General features: G+C 47.1%; 1 protein-coding gene across 1 annotated transcript in view; it reads left to right on the top strand.

Annotated features, from left to right (window-relative positions):
- LAMC3 (laminin subunit gamma 3) overlaps nt 1-17,907 on the top strand; it is a 71,933-nt gene extending 54,026 nt beyond the window's left edge. The window contains exons 18-28 of the mRNA XM_082208093.1: nt 1,074-1,218; nt 2,243-2,448; nt 3,173-3,249; nt 3,862-3,996; nt 5,162-5,300; nt 6,128-6,280; nt 10,667-10,769; nt 12,266-12,465; nt 12,841-12,987; nt 14,124-14,223; nt 16,710-17,907. Of these exons, the coding sequence (XP_082064219.1) occupies nt 1,074-1,218; nt 2,243-2,448; nt 3,173-3,249; nt 3,862-3,996; nt 5,162-5,300; nt 6,128-6,280; nt 10,667-10,769; nt 12,266-12,465; nt 12,841-12,987; nt 14,124-14,223; nt 16,710-16,960 (1,656 nt within the window). The 3' untranslated portion in view covers nt 16,961-17,907. The remainder of the gene's footprint in view (nt 1-1,073; nt 1,219-2,242; nt 2,449-3,172; nt 3,250-3,861; nt 3,997-5,161; nt 5,301-6,127; nt 6,281-10,666; nt 10,770-12,265; nt 12,466-12,840; nt 12,988-14,123; nt 14,224-16,709) is intronic.
- Nucleotides 17,908-24,351: the final 6,444 nt, after the last annotated feature.

The following is a 24,351-nucleotide window of genomic DNA, read 5'->3' as shown; positions in this document are numbered from 1 at the left end:
AACCAAACATGTAAATCAACAATTATGATAGCTGTATTTCTGTGGGCAAACAGAGCGTTTCATTTTGAGCTGGTCTCACCAGCCACTCAACTCAGAACGCCCACCAAAGCCTGGCTGAACAGCTAAGTCGTAAGGCAAAGGAAGGTGCCATATAAACTTCCAAGTGGAGGGAGTTCCAGAAGTGGGGTGCCACTGGTGAGAAGGTTCTATCCCATGTCACTATACAGTAGACCCAACACTCTTTAGCATATCTTAGGGCCTGTTCAGGTTGGCATAAGGAAAGATACTTCTTCAGTTATTTGGGTCCCAGGTTTTTTAAGTATTTCATAAGTTAGCATCATTGGACCCAGTAGCATATATGCAACCAGTACAGCTCCTTAAAAATTGGTGTTGTATGGGTGTGATTGGCTACACCACTCAGCGCTCTAACAGTTGCAGCATCTGGACTGTCTTCAAGGGTAGCCAGCCCCATGTAGAATGCATTGTGGCAATCAAATTAGGAAGTTACTACATCATGAATTACTGCGGCTAGGCAGTAATACTTAAATTTAGGTAATTTAGTCAAATTTATGGCTAGTCAACCAACGTTTTTGTTGATTTAGTTGCATTTATATACAAATATGAAGCAGCATCTGGTTATGTGTGATGCTAATTGGCCCCTGTGATATTGCCAAGAACCAGGAACAGTTTAAAAATTTGATAAATTTCTGGATTGAATACATGTATTCATTTCTAAGACTGTGTTGTTGAGTGGTAGTTTCAAGTTTTACATTTTCGTATTGCCCTTTTTATCTTTCATCATTTCTGAGCTTAAGACATTTTAGACAAGCATTTGCCTGGGAAAGTTGCCTAAACTTAATAAAATAAACTATTTTCTACCTTTTGTGCTGTACCACTGTCTTTTACTATCATGTCTGCATTTCTTCCCCAAAGCCATCTTGTTTCAGCCTCATTTCCTCTGCAAGCAGCAAGTTGTGGAACCCAAGCTCAGGGTTGCACCGTGAGGCTGTTTTTTTCTATTATGTATGTCTTCCCTGGAAAGCCATCCCATATTGCTCTCTTTCTCCCTGCAGGCGGACAATTTGAAGGCCAAGTTGACAAAGATGGAGTCATGGTTGGAGAAACCAAATTGTGGCGTGATGAGGGCACGTTATTATTCTGCCATGCTGCGGGATTCACCACGGGGTGACACTCTCCACAGCCGTTACCTGTTGAAAGGTAAAGAGATTGGGTGGGTGGGAAAGGGGTCTTCCCTTTCTGTTGGAGCACATGAAATATCTAGAAGGGACCCACCAACAGAGAATCCTCCCAAAGCAAACTAGCAATTCAAGAGTGTCCTAGGATTTGCCTTGAAAAAGGTCAAGTATATGGATGAATGGATCATTCTGTGTCTTCTTCATGTGCATTTCACGTGTGTCCATCTGGTTCCACACCTTGCTCAAAAATGGGAGAGAAAAGGTGATTGGCAGGCCTACAGTCTAAAAGGCACAACAAAAAGGAAAAGGAATTGAGATTGAGGAAGACAACAACTAGAACTGATTTTTGGTTAAAAACAGTGCTTTTCTTCTAGAAAAAGGGTTCTGGTACTCACCATGAAGTTGCCACAGTAAGTGCCACACTTTTAACCAGTGCTTTTCTTCTAGAAAAAAAAGGTGCCGGTACTGTGTACCCTTGAGAGCCCCCTGAAAGAAGCATTGGTTATAAAGTTCCCAGAAGTGTTCCTTCTGCCAGGAAGGAAGCAAACAAGCTCTAAGGAATGTAAGAGCTTAAGCCATTGGGCTGCCAAGCTCACTGTTGTCTACACTGGACAGCAGCAGCTGTCTCAGGTTTCAGGCAGCCCTACCTGGAGAAGCTGAGGATTGAACCTGGGGCCTTCTGCATGCAAGGCTGATGCTCACCCACTGAGCTACAGTCCTCCCCCAGCCCTTACAATACCCTGTAGCTGGTCATTCTTTCGCCAATGGATACAGCCAGGTTAGTCTCTCCCTAGCCATGATGTTCTTCCTGCGAGGCAGAGGGTGCAGCTTCCCTTGGTTCTCTGGTCAATTGCAGAGGTTAAAATGTTGTACCCTCCTGCCCTGCACTCTATGCACAATACGCTATGTACCTCTTCACTACAAAGGAGTTGATCCAATAACACGCCCCCAAACATATCCCATAATGCTCCATATCCAGCTTTTCTCTGGCACAGCCCCAAGCATGTGAAGTAGCCATTGCAAAGAACTATTTTTGTCCCCTGCAGGTGCCAAAGTGGCTTTCCTAGAAGAGCTTGCTGAGCTGGAGAGCCTAGTGCATGATGCAGAGAGCCGGCTGAGAACCACAAGTGAGATTATGGGCTGTGACAACCAGAGTGGCACCAAGGGCTGCCTCCTCCTCACTGACATCCTGCCCATCCTGCAGTCCACACAACAACAGATCCAGATGGCCACCGACACACTGGATGCCATGGTACCACACCGAGAGTTGAGCTGGCATGGCGCAGAATTCAAAAGCGTCCATGGGCAAAGGCACAGCTCGCCAAGTGCCAGAGATCAGCTGATCACTGTGTGCTGAAGGCTGGTCCATTAGGGAGAACAGGGCACTGCCCCACCAACCTCAGTCTGCCCTTTTCCATCCCCGCCCTTCCTGCCTTCTTACTTACAACCAGTCCAGAGGGAGGCCATGCCTGTCAACTTTCTCTTCCTTAGTCTCGGTGTTGCCCTTAGAGAAAATAGCAGGGTGATAGGGACAAAACTAGAATGAGTTGGCTCCGCCTCTCATTGTCTCTGACTCTGCTTCCTGTTCCACCCCACCAGCCCCACTGACCACCAGGTACCACTGTATCTGGAATTCGTAGAGCACTGTCCGCTGGGCTTCACAGATCCTGACAATTGGCTGATAGTCAGAGCTTATGAAGCCTGATATACAGCTACATCTTTACCTGCTGCACGCTTGGCATCATATCAGAAGGCGGTGTAGAGCAGGTGAGCTTGGCCAGAATGGCCTGGCAGGCCAAATGGGGATACTGGCAGGCTTAATCAGGCCCCTGAGCCAGAGGTTCCCCATTGATGTTCTAGCCCCACATCTTGTGTTTATGGGAAGCTTGCAAGGAGTATATTATTTTCAGAAGTGCATTGCCAGAGGAGAGAGTTTTCTCCAGAAAACCAGAGGATTTTCCCTCTTTCCCTTAAAGGAGTTTCCTGCTGAGATGTCGCACCAGCCCACCAACTGGACCCACCAGGCACAGGAGTCTAGAGTGCTGGCCCAGAGGTATGTTTCACATATTCACAGTTGAATATATAAGTTCCAACTTACAATGGACTAATGTGTTCACTGATTTCAGTGGGGTGGCCCTGAGTACAATGAAGGCTGCGTACACACCATATGTTTAAAGCACATTCCTCTGCCCCCCAAAATCCTGAGTACTGTAGTTCACCCAATTAATCAACTAGTAGTGATTGGACAGGGATGTGGGTGGCGCTGTGGGTTAAACCACAGAGCCTAGGACTTGCTGATCAGAAGGTTGGCGGTTCAAATCCCCGCAACAGCTCCCGTTGCTCGGTCCCTGCTCCTGCCAACCTAGCAGTTTGAAAGCATCTCAGAGTGCAAGTAGATAAATAGGTACTGCTCCAGCGGGAAGGTAAACGGTGTTTCCGTGCGCTGCTCTGGTTCGTCAGAAGCGGCTTAGTCATGCTGGCCACATGACCTGGAAGCTGTACGCCGGCTCCCTCGGCCAATAAAGCAAGATGAGCGCCGCAACCCCAGAGTCAGCCATGACTGGACAAAATGGTCAGGGGTCCCCTTTACCCTTTACCTAGCGATTGGACTGGTGAAATTGCCAGCAATGCCAGAGTCACTCTGTTTTCTCTCTTCTCTCCACAGCCATATGGAGGCTGCAGCCTTGGTAGAGGACACTGCCCAAAAGGCCATGCTCCTGTCCAAGAAGAGCTATCACCTTCTGCAGAGTATCATAGAGGACAATGCAAACCTGGAGTTTAGGGGACAGATGGAAGAGAGGTGAGCTCTTGGGGATGTAGTCCAGCATCCTTTTTCCACAGTGGCCAAGTGGGTGCCCAAATGCAAAGCCTGTAAGCATCTGCAGTTATCATATTGTTGACCCTGAATTACACTGTTCTCAGTTCTAGAAGGCAGGAGATACAGATATACAGTATTAGAAACATCTTAATCATAGGCGCCGACTCCATGGGGCCTGAGGGGGCTCGAGTCCCCTCAAAAAAAATTGGGGGGGGCTCAGCCCCCCCAATAATCTCGGGCGCCCTTCCAGCAGAGCGCCACCGCCGTCCCCCGCCTCCTCCCCACCTGCTCCCTCGCCAGCCAGCCAGCCAGCCGCGCGCCCTAGTCGGAGAGCCCCGGCCGTCCCCCGCGAGATTAGGGAATCCCCGGGGGCGGGGGCTCCTGCCTCGCTGCTTCGCAGCACCACCGGGGGGAATTTCCTTCCTCCTGGCGGTTTCAGCGGTTTAGGGCCGGAGCGGAGGGGGCTCGCCCTCTCTCCTCCGGCTAGCCCCACGTTTCCCGCATATCAGCTGTTCCGGAGCTGATTAATAGGCGCAGCACGCTCTCCCCTATTCGCTCACGAGGAGGCGGCGCCACTTTATTTGCATATTCATGAGCTTATTTATTATTCATGAGCTTTCCCGGGGCCCCCCAATATTTTTTATAAGTCCGCGTCCCTGATCTTAATTATTAGCCAATCAGTGCTATCCGCAGCCATTTTTCCCTGCAAGCATGTAGACAAGTGTTCTCTGCCCCTCAACAAACCTTAACCTCAGAGAGGAACTGATATGTTTAGACTGAAGGCAATGAGGATGTTTTCAGTCCAGCTCATCTGCTCCACAAATGTTATGGCCATCTTCATAAGCATATGATTAACATCATATGAGGGACCATCATAATTTGCTTCAAGTTTTGATCTAGGCAAAATGAGGTGCGAAAAGAAAAGCCCAGCTCCTTAATTGTTTTGGTAGTATTTTCCTCTTTGATGTCAGCTTTAAATTTTCACTGACTCTGAAATAATGACTGGGAGTTTTGAATCAGCAAAAATGTCCCCTGGTCTTTCTCAGGAACTTCCATTCCCAGACCACGTGATTGTGTATGCTGCATCAATTTTCTATTTCTTTTGTTGCCCTATTGGCTCACAGTTTCCTTTGGCATCTTCTCACAGCTACCAGAGAATCCAAAAGGCACAGGAGGAGCTTGGCTTCCAGATGGAAGAGGCTACAGCCAAAGCTGAGGAGACTTTTGCTTCAGTCCATCAGGGCAACATGGCAAAGAACCTCATGCAGATCAGTGTCATAGAGCTGGTGAGCAGTGGGGAATAAATGTGCACTAAATACATCCCCTGCCCCCTTTCACGGGACCATGCCACATAAAAAAAAGGGGGGGAGTATGCCATGGGTTGTAGCCAATGGCAGTCCTACACAAAGTAGACTCATTGAAACCCATGGACATGACTTATTCCTATTAGTTTCAATAGATTTACTCTGAATAGGAGGTAGCTGAATGCAACCCAGTGACTTTGGGTTGTGGGGATGAACTTTAAGAATCTGGGGAATGGCTCTTACCTTTAAAAATGAGGTGGCAAAGGTTTTTCTCTCCCCCACATCCCTCATTCTTGTGAGGAGTCTATTTGGCTGTTATTGGCTAACACAGTTTCCAATTTAATTATAGTTTTCCCTGGAAACTTTACTAATACCCAGGTAGAAAACTGTTGTTCACTGATTGCTTTTTATAATCTCCCATTGCTGTTTTACTAAGGGTATCATACCATTTTTACTAATTTGCTTTTATTCTGTGGGGTTTTTCGTTTCATTTTTGTACCTCGGGTTACATACGCTTCAGGTTACAGACTCCGCTAACCCAGAAATAGTACCTCAGTTTAAGAACTTTGCTTCAGGATGAGAACAGAATTTGTGCTCCGGCGGCGCAGCAGCAGCAGGAGGCCCCATTAGCTAAAGTGGTGCTCCAGGTTAAGAACGGACCTCTGGAATGAATTAAGTACTTAACCCGAGGTACCACTGTATTGCCAGATTGAAAGCCACTGAGTGGTGGCAATGACAACAACAAACCATCTTGTTTGGGTCAGATCGCTTAATAGAAATTAAACTTCTTCCGGCTTTTCCTCCTACAGCACCCCTTGGTTCAGCAGGCTGAAAATCTTACTCATTGTGCCAATGAACTGCAGCACCTGGCAGAACAGAATAAACACCTGGTGGCCAATGGATCTCTTATTGTAGGGGCCAAACTGGAGGGCGTGGCTCAGAGGATGAAGGAGTTGGAACAAGTGAGTTACTCTCTGCTTGGGGCTGCATCTCATTTCTAACCAGGACAATTTGCACTGGCAGGAATGACACAATTCCCTCTCTTCTTCTGGCTGGGTGCTGTTGTCTGCATTGACTAAATGGCAACACTTATCCACAAGAGGGTGCTGCTATACAATCCTAAAAAGTACAAAATCCCTCTCAGTGTTCTGGCTGAGCGCTGCTGTTTACATTGGGAAAATGGCAACGTGTGTCCACAAGAGGGTGCCATTCACTCCTGAGATTGCAAAAACAAATCTTATAACAAAGCATCAAAATAAATTGAGAGATTAAAATGCAATCAAACTGGCTTTAAAAGAGGATTAGACAAATTCATGGAGGATGAAGGCTTTCAATATCAACTAGCCATGATGAAAATACCGCTTTTAAATACCAGTTACTGGAAATCACAGGAGTGGAGAGGGCTCTTGTAGTCGGGTGCTGCTTGTGGGTGGGTTTTCCACAGGTGTCTGGTTTGCCACTGTGAGACCCAGATGCTGGGCTAGATGAGCCACTGCCCTGATCCAGCAGGGCTCTTCTTGCATGCTTATGTTAGAATAATAATAATAATAATAATAATAATAATAATAATAATAATAGTTTGTTATTTATACCCCGCCCATCTGGCTGAGTTTCCCCAGCCACTCTGGGCAGCTTCCAATCGAGTGTTAAGAACAATACAGCATTAAATATTAAAAACTTCCCTAAACAGGGCTGCCTTACAGATGTCTTTTAAAGATAAGATAGATGCTTATTTCCTTTCACATCTGAAGGGAGGGCGTTCCACAGGGCGGGCGCCAGTACCAAGAAGGCCCTCTGCCTGGTTCCCTGTAACCTCACTTCTTGCAATGAGGGAACTGCCAGAAGGGCCTCAGTGCTGGACCTCAGTGTCCGGGCAGAACGATGGGGGTGGAGACACTCCTTCAGGTATACAGGACCGAGGCCATTTAACATAACTGCAGTATATCATAAAATTATATTTACTACCAGGGCTGCTGCACCAAACAGCTGTGCAAGCCTTTGGGAGGCAGAGGTGCAAGAAGGCATCAAAGGATGGATGGAAGGAAAGAGGGACAGAGGCCAGTGCTGCCCACAACACCCCTAACCATCACTCAAGGCACCCCAGGGTGCCACGGCACACTAGCTGAAAACCACTAAGCTAATGAATAAATAATAATCACACAGAGAAAAGCTTTCTTTCTTACTTATTTTATATACTGCCTTTCCCTCCAAGGAGCTCAAGGTGGTATACATGGTTCTCCCCATTTTATCCTCACAGCAACCCTGTGAGGCAAGGTAGGTAATGGTAAAGGACCCCTGGATGGTTAAGTCCAGTCAGAGGTGACTGGGGTGCAGCGCTCATCTTGCTTTTCAGGCCAAGGGAGCTGGCGTATGTCCACAGAAAGCTTTCCAGGTCATGTGGCCAGCATAACTAAACTACTACTGGTGCACAGAAGACCGTGACAAGTGCCAGAGCACCTGGAAACGCTGTTTACCTTCCCACCACAGCAGTGCCTATTTATCTACTTGCACTGGCATGCTTCCGAACTGCTAGGTTGGCAGAAAGTTAGGCTGAGAGGCAGTTACTGGCCCAAGGTAATATTCATGGCTGTGTTTGAATTCAAACCCTGGTCTCCCTGGTCCCAGGCCAGTGCTCTAACCATTACACCTCCCTGTCTCTCAACAGAATAAACAACCAAATAGCAGCAGGAAAAAATAAGACAGTAATGATGTTAGTAATGGGCGTATTGCTCTGAGCAGCTATTCTTAGGCAAGTGGAAAGCAAAGGAGGTCATCTGCCATGAAGAGCCCCAAAAGTGACATTGGCAAAACTAACCCATTTAATGATATTGAGCCAATGGGTAAAGCCAATCACACTGAATCCTGAAAATGACCCTCTGGTTCCCTCTCTCCCAGCTTGACCGAGAATGCTTCAGGATCAATGCCAAAATACTGACCTCATAAGATTTTCCAGGATCCTCAGTACATAGCTAAAACAATCCTTGAGGAATATTTATACAAATGAATGAGTTGGAGGAGCTGTTTTCTGGTTGCATACATGGCTTCAACAGTAATCCATTTTTCAGGCTGGTGGCGTTGTGGTCTAAACCAATGAAACCTCTTGGGCTTGCTGGTGGTTCGAATCCCCACGATAGGGTGAGAGCCCATTGCTCCATCCCAGCTCCTGCCAACCTACCAGTTTGAAAGCACGTCAAAGTGCAAGTAGATAAATAGGTACTGCTCCGGCAGGAAGGTAAACTGCGTTTCTGTGCACTGCTCTGATTTCACCAGAAGCGGCTTAGCCATGCTGGCCACAGAACCCAGAAGCTGTACACCGGCTCCCTCGGCCAGTAAAGCAAGATGAGCGCCGCAACCCCAGAGTCGTTTGCGACTGGACTTAATGGTCAGGAGTCCTTTACCTTTACCTATGCCTACAGCAGTGGTACCCAAACTTTTTTCAAGGAGGGCCAGATTTGATGAAGTGAAGGGCCATGAGGGCCAACCAAAAGTTGTTGCGCCTTTTTTAGGATTGAAATTGTTGAGCTTTTTTTTTTTAGGGTTGAAGTTGTTGAGGGTTTTTTTTGAGGATTTTACCCCATAAACTGCCGAAGGGGCTGGATTAGGCCCCTGAAACAGACTTTGGACATGTCTGTGGTAGAGCCTTTGGCCAACAAGGGAATCAAAGGTGTGCTAAAGGTGGGAAAGGAGATTGCAGAGGAGCTGAACAGATTATTTGCATCTGTCTTCAGAGCAGAAGACTCGCGAGTAACATAAAAGTAATAAGGTGAAAGAGGAGAGATGCGAGTCGGGAAGGGCGACGGAAGGGCCCAGCCGGGTAGCGACTCACCTCGCAGGCGGTGCGCCATCCCTTTGGCCCAGGCGAGGCAGCGGCGGCGGCTGCTTGGCGACCTCCTCGCCCGTCTCCTCGTGAGGGAAATGCGGCGTCGGCGTCGAGGCGCCTCCGGCGGAGCAAGGCCGCTGGCCTTCGCCTTCTCCCCTCCGCCTTCCTCCTTTTTGCCGCACCGCCTGCGCCTCCGCTGCCTCCCGCTCTCGGCGGGCCCTCCCGGGTGTCGGGCATCGGGCTCCAGGGGCGAAGGCGCCCCTCCTCGGCCCCACTCCACCACGCCCATCTGCAGCACGGGCCCCGCCACCGCACTCCCACCAGCCGCCCTGGCCGCTTTGCCCGCCTCCTCCTCGGGCTCGAAGCCCGGGTTGTCCCGGCTCCAGTCCTGCCTTGAGGAAGACGAGAGCGGCGGCGGTGGCGAGCAAGACGAAGGAGGAGGAGAAGGAGAAGAAGCGCCGCCGCTGCTGCTGCCTGGCGGGTCCCGCAGCCGCCCCAGCTCCAGATGCTCCAGGCCACCGGGAGGGCAAAGTCCCGCCATAGCCCCCCGAGCCTGGATGAAGGCCGCCGCCGCCTCAGAAATTTTCTCTCAGGCCGGCCGAGTAATGGCGCGGGAAGGCAGCGCCTTCGCTTTCTCCACCGCCCGCCTTCCAGCCCCCCATCCCTGCCCACAGAGCGCCGCCTCGCAGGGGGAAGCGGGCAGGCCGGGCTGGCGGCTACACGGGCCACATGACGAGGTCTGGCGGGCCGGATTCGGCCCACGGGCCTTGTGTTTGACACCCGTGGCCTACAGGAACACATGTGAAGACCTCCCTCAATTGAAGCTTCCACAGTGAATGGGAGAGCTCCCAGTGCACATGGTCCAAATCACCTGCATTTATAAAAAAATATTACTGGATCACTGTGAATGTATTTTGGAGCTACTATTACAATTGTAGCCTAGCCCCTCTCTCTCTCTCTCTCTCTCTCTCTCTCTCTCACACTTTTAAGATAATTCCTTCAAGAGCAGACTTTCAGATGCTTTCTATCTCCCCTTTCTTGCTTTGATAACAAGATTGGGTAGTGCTTTTCTTGGGTACAGGGCATGTTTCTGCCAAATTTATGGATTTTCTTTTTAAAAAATAATGGTGCATTTAAACAAAATCTAGGTTGCCTCCAACACTGTGCATGGAGATGGTTGGTCTTTTAGTGTGACACCACCTACACTTTGGAACTCCCTGCTGATTGACAGAATGCGGGTACCTTTGCTGTACAGTACTTACTTTGGTGCTTGCTTTAAACATTTTTGTTTAATCATGGCTGTCCAGGTCAAGCCAACCCATGTTTTAATCTTTTAATCCTTACTGTTGTTTTTATTATCTTGTGAATGTTTTTAATACCTGTTTTATTGATAGCTTTAAAGTTTTAATTTTTGTGTGCAGCTCGTTAGAGGTTTTATTATAACTAAACAGTATATAAACCTTGTGAAATAAACAAATAGGCAAAACAGGTGGGGGTAGAAAACCCTGATCCTTTTTGTTTTTTGTAGCTATGGCAAAGGACAAATGACGCCCACACACAGGCATCCTCATCGCTCTCAAAGGGGGAGGCTGTGCTCTCCGAAACAAAGACCTTGTTGGCTACCTTGGATGGTAAGAAAAGAGTGCCTGATCAATTACTTCCATGATGAGTAGGCTACCTCGACTTATATCTAGATCGGCCTTGGCCAACCTAGAACCCTCCATATGTTTTTGGACTGCAACTCCCATCGGCCCCTGTGAGGACAGCGATATCATAGAATCATAGAGTTGGAAGGGACCTTGAGGGTCATCTAGTCCAACCCCCTGCAATGCAGGAATCTCAGCTAAAGCATCCATGGCAGATGACCATCCAACCTCCACTTAAAAACCTCCAGGGAAGGAAAGTCCAACACCTCTCATGGGAGTCTGTTCCATTATTGAACAAATTCTTCCAGATGTTTAGTCGGAATCTCCTTTCTTGTAAATTGAAGCCATTGGTTCAAGTCCTACCCTCCAGAGCAGGAGAAAACAAGCTTGCTACATCTTCCATATGACGGCCCTTTAGGATACTTTTGTTATCCACTGGTATTTCGCTTTCCATTCTTGAGTTGGGAATAGAGTAGTTGTTTTAGAAGACAATAATCAGACATCCTGACAACATGACCAGTCCAACAAAGTTGATGTTGAAGAACATTAAACTGTCTGTGTAGCAGTTACACAAATGCATGCTTACTGTTCCGTAAAGGTAGATCTTAATTCTTGTCACCCACAGAAAGGGGTTGACCCTCCTATCTCCCAGCTGGAAGCTTCCCTTTCTTCTCCCAGCCTCCCACCCCAGGAGAACTTCCCTTCTCTGCCTCTCAGACAGGGTCCTTCACCAACTAGCCATCACCTTCATTTGCATATAGTGCCCTCATTGACTCATAAAAAAAAGAAAAAACAAAGAAAAAAAAGAAAAGGAAACAGGAAGATAAAAATAATACAAGAGTGAGAAAAGAAAACAAAGGGAGAGAGAGAGAGAGAGAGAGAGAGAGAGAGCGCACTTCTTATTCTCAGTCTATCAGTATAGATAGATAGATGGATAGAGTCAAAATATTCAGTCCAGAATGTTATCCAGCTACTACTCCTTCTATTAGGCAATATTTTCCCAGTCATCAGACGCAGACACCTAAAGTTAATTCCTGTTCCCTACCTCACAAAAAGTTTAAAAGGGGTTCTCCGGTTGTTGTTGTTGTTGTTGTTGTTGTTGTTGTTGTTAATAAGTGCCAACAATAGCTTCCTCCAGTCCTCCAAAAACTTTAACAACCCTTCCTCCATGTTGAGAAACAATAAATCCTTCATCTTTATTCACACAGGAGTCTCTCCACTATGATCATATATTAAAAGTAATCCATAGTTATTTGCTTATTGTATATTCATTAATTCAAGCCCAGTTCAATATATTCCGCTCCCATTTCCCACTGGCTGCGATTTCCATCCTAAATTTAACAAAAAACAAAAAAAAAAGATCCTTCCATTTTAGCTTCTTCAAACCATAGTCTCCCAGGTCTGATGCTCTAAACATTACACCACACTGGATCTCAATATCATAATCAGGATAACCAAGCTCTTTACTCCCTCACCATCAGGGATGAAGAAATTGGGTGCACGTCACAAGCGCCAATCTGCCACAAACAGGAAAATGACAGTTGTGCGGGATCGGGCAATAGCAGAGGCCCAGAAGAAGACCAGACAAGCTCAGAAGATTCTGGGAGATTCCTTTTCAGTCTCTGCTGAGGCCCATAAAACTGCCAACAATGCAGAGTTAGTCGCGAAGGAGGGCGCTAAGGTATGAACAGCCCACACCTGTGAAGTTTAAGGCCTACTGTTAAGTTCAGCCCACTTCTCCTGAAGGGTAAGGTCTTCAAGAGGGGCACAGGGCTTGTCTGGGTTTGGTTTCCTTTGGAAGGAGTTCCCTGGGGGTGTCTCAGGGCCCCATATTATTTGTGTTCATTTACAAACACACAGGTTGAGCATAGAGGCTGCAGCAGCCCACAGGACCCAGTAGGCTTCAATGTTGAATGGGGATTTGAACCCTCAGGTCCTAGCATGATGCTCTTAACTACGACACCACCCTAGCTTGACCCTGCCTGCTATTTCTTTTAGATTTCCCACCCTCTAATGACCCATCCTCCTCACCTGTTTTTGTCATCCTCTTCAACAGAAGGCGCAGGACACACTCAGAGAAGCAAAGTATGAGAAAAAGCGCGTGGATAAACTTAAGGCACGTGTTGCTTTGACCATGGCAGAAGCCTCCAGGCAGAAGGGCGAGTCTGAAGAACGTGGCAACGACCTCGCTGGACCTGGACAAGTCAGTGATGCTTTGGATTCATTAGCTGAAGGGGGTGCACTGCTAGGGTTGTTGAAGGACCATAGCTCAGGGGCAGAGGATCTCCTTTACATGCAGAATCCCCAGCATGTCCAGGCAGGGCTGGGAATGTCCCCTGCCTGAAAGCCTGGAGAGCCACTGCCAGTCAGTGTCGGCAATACTGAGCTAGATGGACCCCAGTAATCTGACTGAGTATAGGGCAGCTTCCTAAGTTTCCTGTGCTATCCCTTTTTAAACAGCATGACCCCACTTTCCATAAATCTTTGGTTTACTCTGAATATTATTTGTTTGCGCCAGGGATGGGGAACCTTTTCAAGCCCAAGGGCTGCCTTCCTTCATGTGCAGCCTTTCAGGGGCCGAATGCTGATGGTGGATGTGGTGGGTGCTGGAAAGCAAGAGGCATCATTCCAGTTCAAGGACATGTGAAATCATTAGAGGAAGGCACAGAGTAGGGCCCGTGAGAGGTGTGGCCTGGGCACAGTCCCAATGGCCAGGTAGGGAAGCCTGCGGGATCCACTTTTGCCCCCTGGCTCTGAGGTTCCCCATCTTACAACATGTGCTCCATGTCTTACATTGATATATCTCTAGAGCCATATCCATGGACTGATCGCCTATTTCAGGGTGGGGGCACCTTTTGCATCCCAAGGGCTGCATTCCTTTGTGGGGAACTTTCGGGGGTGGGGGCCTACATGCCAGTGGCAGATGTGGCCAGAGGCAAAACTGGGCAGAGCCATGGATGTGACCTGTGCCTTTGTCAGGAGATTACATGCTAGCCATCAAAAAACCAGAGGTTTGGACACACACACACACACACCATAAATCTTTCCATCCAGGCAAGCGAGAGGCATGACCACAGTTTAAGGATGCATTCCAGGGAGGCAAAAGCACTTGGAGAGGTTGCAGAGAATGCCTGGAGATGGGTGTGTGGCAAGGAGAGCAGGGCAGGGCCTCAGGAGAGCCCCAAGAGCTGGATAGGGACAGGCCTAGAGGGTTGCTTTTGTCCTCTGGGCCCGAGATTCCCCAGCCCTGACACTGTCACACGTGTCAAGGGGTTAAAAGATACCTTTGTGGTCCCTGCCAATCCTACAATTCTAATGCACAGACAATCTCGTTGGAAGGTTGCAGCGGAGATGAACGATCTTGAGAAGAGCCTCCGAAATGCCCAGGGCTCCTTGGAGATGGACATTGTGGCGCTGAACAGCCTGCTCACCAGTCTCGGTGAGCAACCAACACCACTTGGCTGTTTTTATTTCCATTGAGTGTGGTGTGAGAATAGTTGGTTGCAAGCAATTCAAGGAAGCGCAATGAACCTCATAAGACCAGAGAACAAGGCCAGCCCTGTTGTTAGGCAGAATGAAATGAATGCATCAAGCGGCTGATGGGAATGGCAAAGAGCAGCAGTGAATGGCAGAGCTGTATGTGGCCTGTGGCCTGCCCTGGCTTTGTCCATTTGCAGGTGCAGATTGGATTCAAACTGCTTCTGCAAAGGTGCTCACTGTCTATGTTGAGCTTTATAACGTCAGGTGATTGACAGGTCAGCAGCCCCACCCACCTGCCATAGTTGGTTTACAGGGTGTGTTAGGAGAATGAAAGATCTGGCATGCCTGTCAGATCCAATTCCTTGCTCCTGCAGTAGCATCCTGGGCACACCTGTGATGCAGCTGAAAGCTCAGCACTTCCTGTGCCAACCACAAGAGGGCAGCCTTTCCTTTAAAACTGGTCACCTTTTTCTAAGAACTACAGTGAACTTTAATCCTAATGTTGCAATCAATAGCCTTTGGGGATTAATAAGTGTTTGCCAAATGTTGTGTCTTGAACAAAAGCCTGGCAGGTAGAAATTAAGCAGGCAGACTTCTTCCCTGCCACCAGGTCCATGATGGGCAAAGCTTTCTGCTTGCAAGGCTGTGGTTAAGGGCTCTGAGGGATATCTCAGTCAGTAGAGCATGAGACTCTTAATTTCAGGCAAAAGATTCCTGCATCACAGGGGGTTGGACTAGATGACCCTAAGGGGTCCATTCCAACTCTACAATTTTATGAGCCTATGAGACAGAAGAAATCAGGGACTCTGAGATAGATACCTGAGCCTTACTTAAAGCTGCAGTATATTTTACAGATTTATTATTAGGAACACCCTCCAATGCTAAAAGATGCATGTCAGTTGAGCAAGGTGTATGGAAAGGTGCCCAGCTTTTATATTTGGGAGTTGTTTTTTTAATCCTTTAGAAAACACATAAACTGCTTGATCAAAAAGGTTCTCCAAATAAAATTGGGACAAAACACAGCTAAACTCAGCAGTCCAATTAAAGACAAACATACCTAAAACCATCATCATCGAAACAAATATATTTTAAAAACCCAAATATATGGAGAGCCATCATCGTTAAAATCAAAGATAAAAACCAATAAAGCATTTAAAACACCTAGAAGTATCTAGATTGCATATCTAGGTACAAAAAAAAGTTTTCAGCAAGTGTCTACAACAATATAGTTAGGGGATATCTGTCTATTGTCAAACTGGGAATTTTAGGAACAAGGCAGAAGTTGCAGGATTGGGTCCAACTAAGTCTGAGGGCTTATCCACACTTACCTTTTGCCTCACTCTTTCTAGGTACAGTTCTGCGCTCAAAAGCTCAGTTTCTTGTGGGTCGTCCCACGTCCACGTCCCCCCCGCAGATTGCCATTTGCTCTACTTGACCTTTAAGGAGTGGATTTTTGCAGGGAAAGCTGTGGAGCAGGACAGGCAGCACTCAGGCACAGCATTCTGTGCCTGGAAAGAACAGAGGAAAGTTAAGTATGGATAAGCCTTTACTCAGAGTAAGCCCATTGAAAACTAATGGACCAAAGTCAATCATGTCCATGAACTACAGTGGGTCCACTCTGTGTAGGACTAACTTTAGATATGACCCTGCTTTGAGGAACTTCAAGGGAAAGAGAGCTCATGAATAGAGGTTTCATTTATACCTCTTGCTAGGATTGCTACCTGAGAGGGGAAGCTTTGTGCCTTTTAAGTAGCTGCAATCGCTGGCATAGGTTCACCAGGTCCCTTCACCACATTCTCAGGAGCTCTTGTCAGAAAAAGACGCAGAGAACCACACTCTTGCAGGGTAAGGAGTGGTGAAGGTGAACCAAACAGTTTAAAACAAATGGGCTTTCATTTGTAAAGTTTGTGTTGGGTGTTGGGGGGGGGGGTTGCATCCATAGTGGTGCTCAGTCACAGTTCTGCCAGTACAAGGATTTCTGTTTGTACAGCAGGACTTTCCCCTCTGCTCCCCCTCCCCATGCATCCTCTACTAAACTTGTTCCAGGGGTTTCCCCTACCCTCTGGAGAGGGTGCAGGATGTGGGGGGGGGGGGAGTGCGGGGAAGCCCCATGGTGTAAGTGGAAATCTTCGCACTAGCAGGACATATTAGTTGGATACCCCGCTTTATGCTCAGGGAATATGTTTCTTTCCTGTCTGTTATGATGCTTTAAATGTGGATCTTCCTTGCATTTTCTATTTGATCTTCAGCAGCAATGTTTCATTTTTATATTTGGCCATGTTTTATTTTAGCATATTATAAGATTTTAGTTGATGTTTTAAAGTAGTAAACTGCTTGGGGTGGGGGCAGAGAATGTGAAGTGGTATAGAAATGATTGAAATAAATAATAATACATAAATGTGTTTCTCTTTCCTATCCCCACCCCTTACCCCATTCCCTGGCCAGGCAACATAGACCACAGTGCTCTATCAGAAGCTGCACTGAATTTGAGCCAAACCCAGCTGCAGCACTTGCAGTCAAACCTGGCGGGATCTGGTGCCCTGGGCCAGCAGCTGAGTACCTTGCAGCATGAGGCTGAAACCCAGAGGGAGAGGATCGAGGCCTTTGAGAGGGGCTTGGCGGAGATCCAGAGCGACAAGCAGAACCTGGAATCCATCCTCCAGAGCCTGCCCAGCAGCTGCTCCAGCAGGAAGTGACACAGCCTCCTTAAACGTGCTCCAGAGCACCATCCCTGGCAGCGCAAGGAACTGAAGGCTTAAGGAACATGGCGTGGAGGGAGGGAAAGATAGATGAAGGTCAATACCATGGAGAAAATGTCAGGATGTAAGAGGGATTTTATTCAGTTCGCAGTTAAAGGCAAATCTACCCCACTGCGCTTTCTGAAACAATATACAAACAAACACAGCCACCCTCCCAAAATTCACACTTCTCCAAACTTTGCAGTGCAGTTCTCCAGCCAAGTAATGTGTACAAAAATGCAAAAGCTTGGGAGTAAAGTGTGCCTAGGAATGCATGTACAGTACTGTAGTACCTCCAGTTACGTAACCCTCTGGTTTCGTAAACTTCGGGATGCGAAAGCGGCAAACCCAGAAGTATTTGACTGGGTTTTGCCACACGCACATGCTCAGAAGCGGTCCTCAGGTTGCGGAAACTTCGGAATCCAGCAGACCTCTGGAACGAATCCCGTCCGCAACCGGGGGTACCACTGTATTGGTGAAAATAACATACAGCAATGCATTGTATTAGGGAAAATTAGTTTGCAAAAAATGTGCATGTTCGGGAGAAATTTGTACTAAAGTGCCAATGAACTTTCAAAAGGACTTTAAAATAAATTGCAGATTGGTGTGAAAATGCAGAGAACTGAACTGGAAGAAAGAGAAAGGGAGAAAATCCAAAATTGCCAGATCCACCCATTTCCTAAGGAGATGTTCCCATGGACAGACATTGACAAATGAGTCTAAAGGGGGGGAGGCAGAACAGAATGTTATGTAAGTTTAACAGTGTACAGATGATAGCTTTGAACACTGCAAATAGTATTCAAATTCTTTTATGAATTTCACCAGTCATTGTCCTTATGGTTGGTTGGGTTTTTTTGCAGCAATAAGTAAAACCTTAAACAAAATATTAAAAGTTTAAATCCTCAGGAAGACATGTTCAGTGGTGTTTCTGTACATCATTTTTGGGAATCTGCCATTGTCTTAGGTCAAAACCAGTTTTGCAGGTCTTTACAGAGCTTCAGACTGTATTGTGGAAAAGCCAAAAACTAACGCCCTATAAATGCGATAAACACTTTTGTCATTAAATGGTGGACATCTGATGGATGGCACCCATGACAGATAGTACAATTTCTTCCAGTTACTATGCTTGCAGTTTTGGAGCTGTTTTTACAGATTTTCACTCTTTTCCTCCCTACCCTCTGCCCGAAAACATGTAGCCCTTAAAAAGGGAGTAAAAATGTGCAATTTCCCATAGCCATGGAATTGACTGAAACAGAAGTCGCGTGATTGACTGAACCTAAATATGCCATGCAACCTGGTCTAGTTCATTTCCACTGCTCCATTGATTTAGAGTGGGGGTGTGGGGGAAGCAGCTACAATAAAGAAGGATGGGGAGAACCCTCTTCAGCAAGTCTTCTTCCCTTTCTTCCCATTACCTTGTCAAAATATCAGTTCCTTGGATCAGAGCTAATGACACAGAAGTGGTGAAAAAGAAGATTCACCCATTGCTTGGCAGAAATAACTGTCTGTAAACAGCCTCTGCCAATCCTTTTCCACCCAACAGTTCACTTCGCCACAGAATTTCTGCCTGTAATGGAGGCTGGCCTATTTGGGTGAATGGGACTCTGCCCAACCATCCTCAGTCTGCTCCCCACCAGACCTCACTTGGCTGCATTTTTCCTTGCCTCCAGTTCAGCAGGTGGCTCTTCCTGCTTTGGGTTTCTCTTCAGTTTCAGTGTTGCCCTTGTAGAATTCTGCAGGGAGAAAGATGAGGGAAGTACTAGAATTAGCTGGCTCTGTCTGTCATTGACTCTGGCTCCACCTTGTGTTGGGCTCCCTGCGTTCTGCCCTAGCAGTTGCAGTGGGCACCAGCCACCATTTCTTCTCTCTGACCTTTGACCTGAGGACTCATTAGTCTGGCTATAATGCCAGCCTTTGCAGTCCACAGAGGACAGTGGGCCATCAAATCAGTTTCAAACAGGTGCTTCTATTCCAACTGATTTCTTTCAAATGGAAAGCCTTTGGAAAATTCTTGTCTTGGTTTTAAAAATAGAGGACTTGATGTTTATTTGGCTGTGTGCTGTGTGAATGTTTTTAACAGGTTTCTTTAAATCCCAGTTCACTTATGAAGATAGCAGGTCATCAATGTTTACAAATATCTCAGCTTTCATAATATGCTATTATTAATCATCATGGCAAGGTAGGGATGCAGGTAAAGGTAAAGGGACCCCTGACCATTAGGTCCAGTCGTGGCCAACTCTGGGGTTGCGCCGCTCATCTTGCTTTATTGGCCGAGGGAGCTGGTGTACAGCTTCCGGGTCATGTCATGTGGCCAGCATGATTAAGCCGCTTCTGGCGAACCAGAGCAGCGCATGGAAATGCCGTTTACCTTCCCGCTGGAGTGGTACCTATTTATCTACTTGCACTTTGACATGCTTTCGAACTGCTAGGTTGGCAGGAGCAGGGACCGAGCAACGGGAGCTCACCCCGTCATGGGGATTCAAACCGCCAACCTTCTGATCAGCAAGTCCTAGGCTCTGTGGTTTAACCCACAGTGCCACCCGCATCCCACTAATACAAATCTATTAAAATGGCACTTTAAAACAATCCATGAACTGAAATGTAGGTATCCTTTGAAATTTGCACTTCTCTGAAATTTGCACCTCAGTTATGCAACAGTGGATGTGTATATTAAGGGTACATGTGAATAATAACGCACATATTAATGAAAAGCTTGTGATGCACCGATATAACTTCAGTCCCTGGCAACTTCTATTCAGAATCATGAGGGCTGAAGCCTTACTTTATATTTTGATGAAGGACAATTATTCAACCACAGAGCATCTACTTTGCACAAAATAAAGGCCCTGTCCTGGCTACCACTTATGAATGCAATGCATGGACTCTCAACACAGTTATTGCCAAAGACTTTATTCCAAAATTCATTAAGAATTTTGCCCAAACATAGACACAAGGCGCATGGATCAGCAGTTATATCAGAGCTCTGAGGTCCATGGTTAGGAGGAAACTAATATGTTGTCCCCACACTTGACATGCACCCTGACGTCCCCTTTTGAAGAATGGGGTGGGCATAGTCATTTGTATGGGATCCATCTGAAGCCTCAGGACTGGGCACACAAACATGCATTCCTGGGTTTGCTCATGCCAGCACCCTCTCCTTGACAATGGAGGTGGAGTCAATGCATCCAGCTCACGGTCCAATCTGTTTGAAGGTGCCTTTGGATGGGCATCTGATGGCACTGAGGCAAGACTCTTCCCAGCATCCAGATCAATATTGCCATGACCACTGGACTCCGCCCCAAGACCCAACTCCTCCCGCTCTGAGCAGCCCTGCCAAGAAGTCTCCACAGGACTCACTCACAACAGCCTCAGGTTCACTTTCCAAGTAGGGATGGGAATATCCCCTGCCTGAATCTGTGAAGAGCTGCTGCCTGTCCATTCAATGAGCCAGATGGACTAATGGTGCAACTCAGTATAAGGCAGCTTCCTGTGTTTCCATTTAATTCAGTCCTTGCATGCACAAGTTTGCAAGTTCAATCTTGAGAGAAGGCTGGGAGAGAACCCTCTCTGGAACCCTGCAGTGGGGCTGCCAGTCAGTGTAAACAGACCAATGGTCTCTGTTTAAGGCAGCTTCTTACCTTCCCACATGCAGCAGTGCACATGCATACCTTGTATAGCTGGTCTTCTTGAGTACAATAATCCACTTTGAAATATTAGGAGTTAGGGGAAAGGGCATTCAGGGCCCTGAGATCATCGAACCCCAAGCATGCAGGATTCTTGAATCACACATTATTCACAAAACCTTTCCTGGAATGTGTTGTCTTATTTTGGGAGGGGGGAGGAACTAAGTCCATTGTGATTCCTTCTTCCTTTCCCTGCCTCAAGGACAGTTTTCCAAAAGCAAACAGTGTTACAAAACACAACAAACAGAACATTGGATTATCGCACAAGCAGATTCTGGTTTGAAGGGAAGCAGTCTCTTTGCTGCTTATGGGTTGGCCTCCAGAGGGAAATTACTAACACTTTGAAATCCTTACACAAGCAATGTTAGATCACAGCTGGCTTGTTTGTCCTGCTCTGGAGGAGCCAAGGTCAGAGTCCGCCTCCAAACCTGATGTGTTACAATAGCCTACCTGGGATTTTGGCAAGTGCTAGCAAGTCTTTGCTGTCTGACATTCCACCCAGTGAAAATACAAGGTAAGACTCTAGTCCTCATGATTCTGAATAGGGACATGGGCAGCTGCCTTGTACAGAGTCAGACAATTTGTCCATCAAGCTCGGTATCATCTACACCACTGTTTCCCAAACTCGGGTCTCCAGCTGTTTTTGGACTACAATTTCCATTATCCCTGACTATTGGTCCTGCTAGCTAGGGATGATGGGAATTATAGTCCAAAACAGCTAGAGACCCAAGTTTGGGAAACCCTGGTCTACCCTTACTGGCATTGGCTCTCAGGGATTTTGGGCAGGGGTCTTTCTCAGCCCTACCTGGAGATGCCAGGGATTAAACCTGTGACCGGCATGATTTCTGTTTGTCATTGTTTATATTAATTACATAAAACACTTCCACCCTGTTATAAGGTGCACACACATAGCAAGCCACACTCCACAGAAAACCAATCCTTCAACTTCAAAATTAGGAAATATTCCCTGAAAAAAACAGACTATTTTAGTACACAGAACAATCCTGAAGCCATCTTGGGTAGCTGAATGTCCCCAGATATTTTCCCTGCAGTAAAAGGAAGTATGTTGGAAAAACCTTTTCCATATAAATTCTTCAAATCTTGTCAAAGGAGCATATTTTATGTAAGAATAGGGGAGGTCTGTGACAATGGTTTCAGGAACTAGGATATTTAAAATTTCAAAAGAGTGCCCCAGAGTGGCCAGGATAAGGCAATCAGCAAGCATCAAGTCTGAGAAAGGAGACAAGTCATGCACTCCTTGTATAATGCTTTTGGGTGGCCTTTGGCTTAAGGGGTTGGGCAACTTCTAAAGCCTTTAAAAGACGTTTGGGACCCACCTTTGTTCTGGGTCCTCACCTCCTTGCAAGGGTGAGGGGAACTGTTGCTACAGAAAATAAATATATTGCTTTCTTCTGCTGGTTCTGCCTCCATCCATTCTTCTCTGATAATGGACAGAGGGGATACAAAGTCCTTCGGGAGTTTGGCTGTAAAAGCCAACCCCAATTTTTCTTATAACAACACTGTTAATTCTACATGAATACAGTTTGCATTAGTTTGCATACAGTTCAGATCCCATTTGGTTCATAATCTTTACCATTGGTTTGTTGGCACTCGGTTCCTACCTGTTTAGAATGCACTATTGTCCATCCACGGGACACGGGTGGCGCTGTAGGTTAAACCACAGAGCCTAGGACTTGCCGATCAGAAGGTCGGCGCTTCAAATCCCTGTAACAGGGTGAGCTCCCGTTGCTCGGTCCCTGCTCCTGCCAATCTAGCAGTTCGAAAGCACTTCAAAGTGCAAGTAGATAAATAGGTACCGCTCTGGCGGGATGGTAAACGGCATTTCCGTGCACTGCTCTGGTTCGCCAGAAGCGGCTTAGTCATGCTGGCCACATGACCCAGAAGCTGTATGCCGGCTCCCTCGGCCAATAAAGCAAGATGAGGGCTACAACCCCAGAGCCGGCCACGACTGGACCTAACGGTCAGGGGTCCCTTTACCTTTACTATTGTCCATCCAGAAATAAAGTTCCTGGTCCTCATGATTCTGAATGGCAACATTGGGAACTGCCTTATGCAGAGTCAGACCCCTTGCTGCATCTAGCTCAGTACTGTCAGCGCTGACAGGCAGCAGCTTTTCAGGACCTCAGGCAGGCCCTATCCAGAGATGCTGGAGACTGAACTGAGACTTCCAGGTACTATAACCTCTGAGCTACAGCCATTGCCTTCTCTGGTTCTTTAAGGCAAGCTGATGAACCCTTAGCACCGCTCACTCCAGAGATGAAACAACAGCCAGGTATGTGGTGCTCTCCCAAAGGAGATGACATCCAGACCTGAGAAACAGGAGTCTTGGGGCAGCATTGGGTTGTGTGTGGTCTGACTCAGCCACTAGGGTTCCATTAACATGAGGGACCGGGCCAGGTGGGGAGAGGCTGCCAACCCCTCCCTTTGTTTCTGGCAAAGACACCAGGCCCAAAGAGGAAGGTCACTACATAATGGATGTTTGGGAGCCTCTCCAGTGGTGATTCAGAACCTTGGCTTGGCCAACATGGGTGGCGGCGTTTTGGAAGGGCCTCACCTCAAACGAGTATTTGAAGAAAAATCTATTCCCAGAGACTTGAGGGGAGATTTAAAAAAACAAGACTGAGCTGGTTTAGGCAGATTCTTTATTATTTTTGTTATGTATACAAGCATCCATGTTATTATCCTTTATTTATAGCACATAGGGAGGATCCTCTCTTTAACCCCCCCCCAAAAAAAACCCTGGAGTAGGGTAAGAGGAGCTGGGAGCCACCGCTTAAATTTGTCACAAATTTGCCTCATAGCAAGGGGTGCTGCACTCTGCACGTGCGTAGAGTTATCTATCCATCCATCTATGTTTGTATTCATTCATATAACAAGTTCTGGCACCAGCGTCCTTTGTACCCTTGGGCAACTGAGGTAAGAACATAACAAAATAATATACAAGCCCTGAAGCCGCATCAGGTTGGAGGCCCAACCACCCCAGTGTCTTCTTTTCACAATGGCTAACCAGATGGCCAGATGGGGATCCTAAAAGCAGGACCCAGGCATAGCTGTCAACCTTCCCTTTTTTTTGCGGGAAATTCCCTTATTTCAGCGCCGTTTCCTGCTGCTTCCCACTGCTATCCTGGATTGTTATATATCCCGTAGACTGTCTCCGGGACAGGTGAGGCTGCTGATCCCTTATTTTCAAATCTGAAATTTGACAGCTATGGACCCAAGTGCAGCAGTACTACTTTCCACACTGGCAGTTCCTAGCAGTAGTTGCTGTTCAGAACCATATTGCCTCCTTTGACAGTGGAGGTTATTTCGATTAAGGTATCACCTGCCCCTTTTCTCCTTTAACCAGCAATCTGATCTGATAAGGGCTGTGCCTTTGGATCAGGGAGACACCATTTAAGTTTCCCATAACGCTCCTGACACTTCTCAAATGGACTGATCCTGAGCAAGTTACTCAGTTCAGGGAGACTTCGGTGTGAAGCCCCTAGGCCTCCAGGGAAGCCCCATAAAAAATCAGAATCCGGATCCTGCATAGGTGCATGGAACCCTTGGACTCTCTCACGGTTTGCAGATTGGAGTAGTTTGGGTGGGTGGGTTTGGAGAGGCAGAGACAGGCAATGTGGTGCAGTGGTTAGAGTGCCAAACTTA

This window comes from Podarcis vaucheri, assembly GCF_965113315.1.
Source record: "Podarcis vaucheri genome assembly, chromosome: Z".
NCBI classification, from domain to species: domain Eukaryota; kingdom Metazoa; phylum Chordata; class Lepidosauria; order Squamata; family Lacertidae; genus Podarcis; species Podarcis vaucheri.
This window is presented reverse-complemented; position numbering and strand designations above follow the sequence as displayed.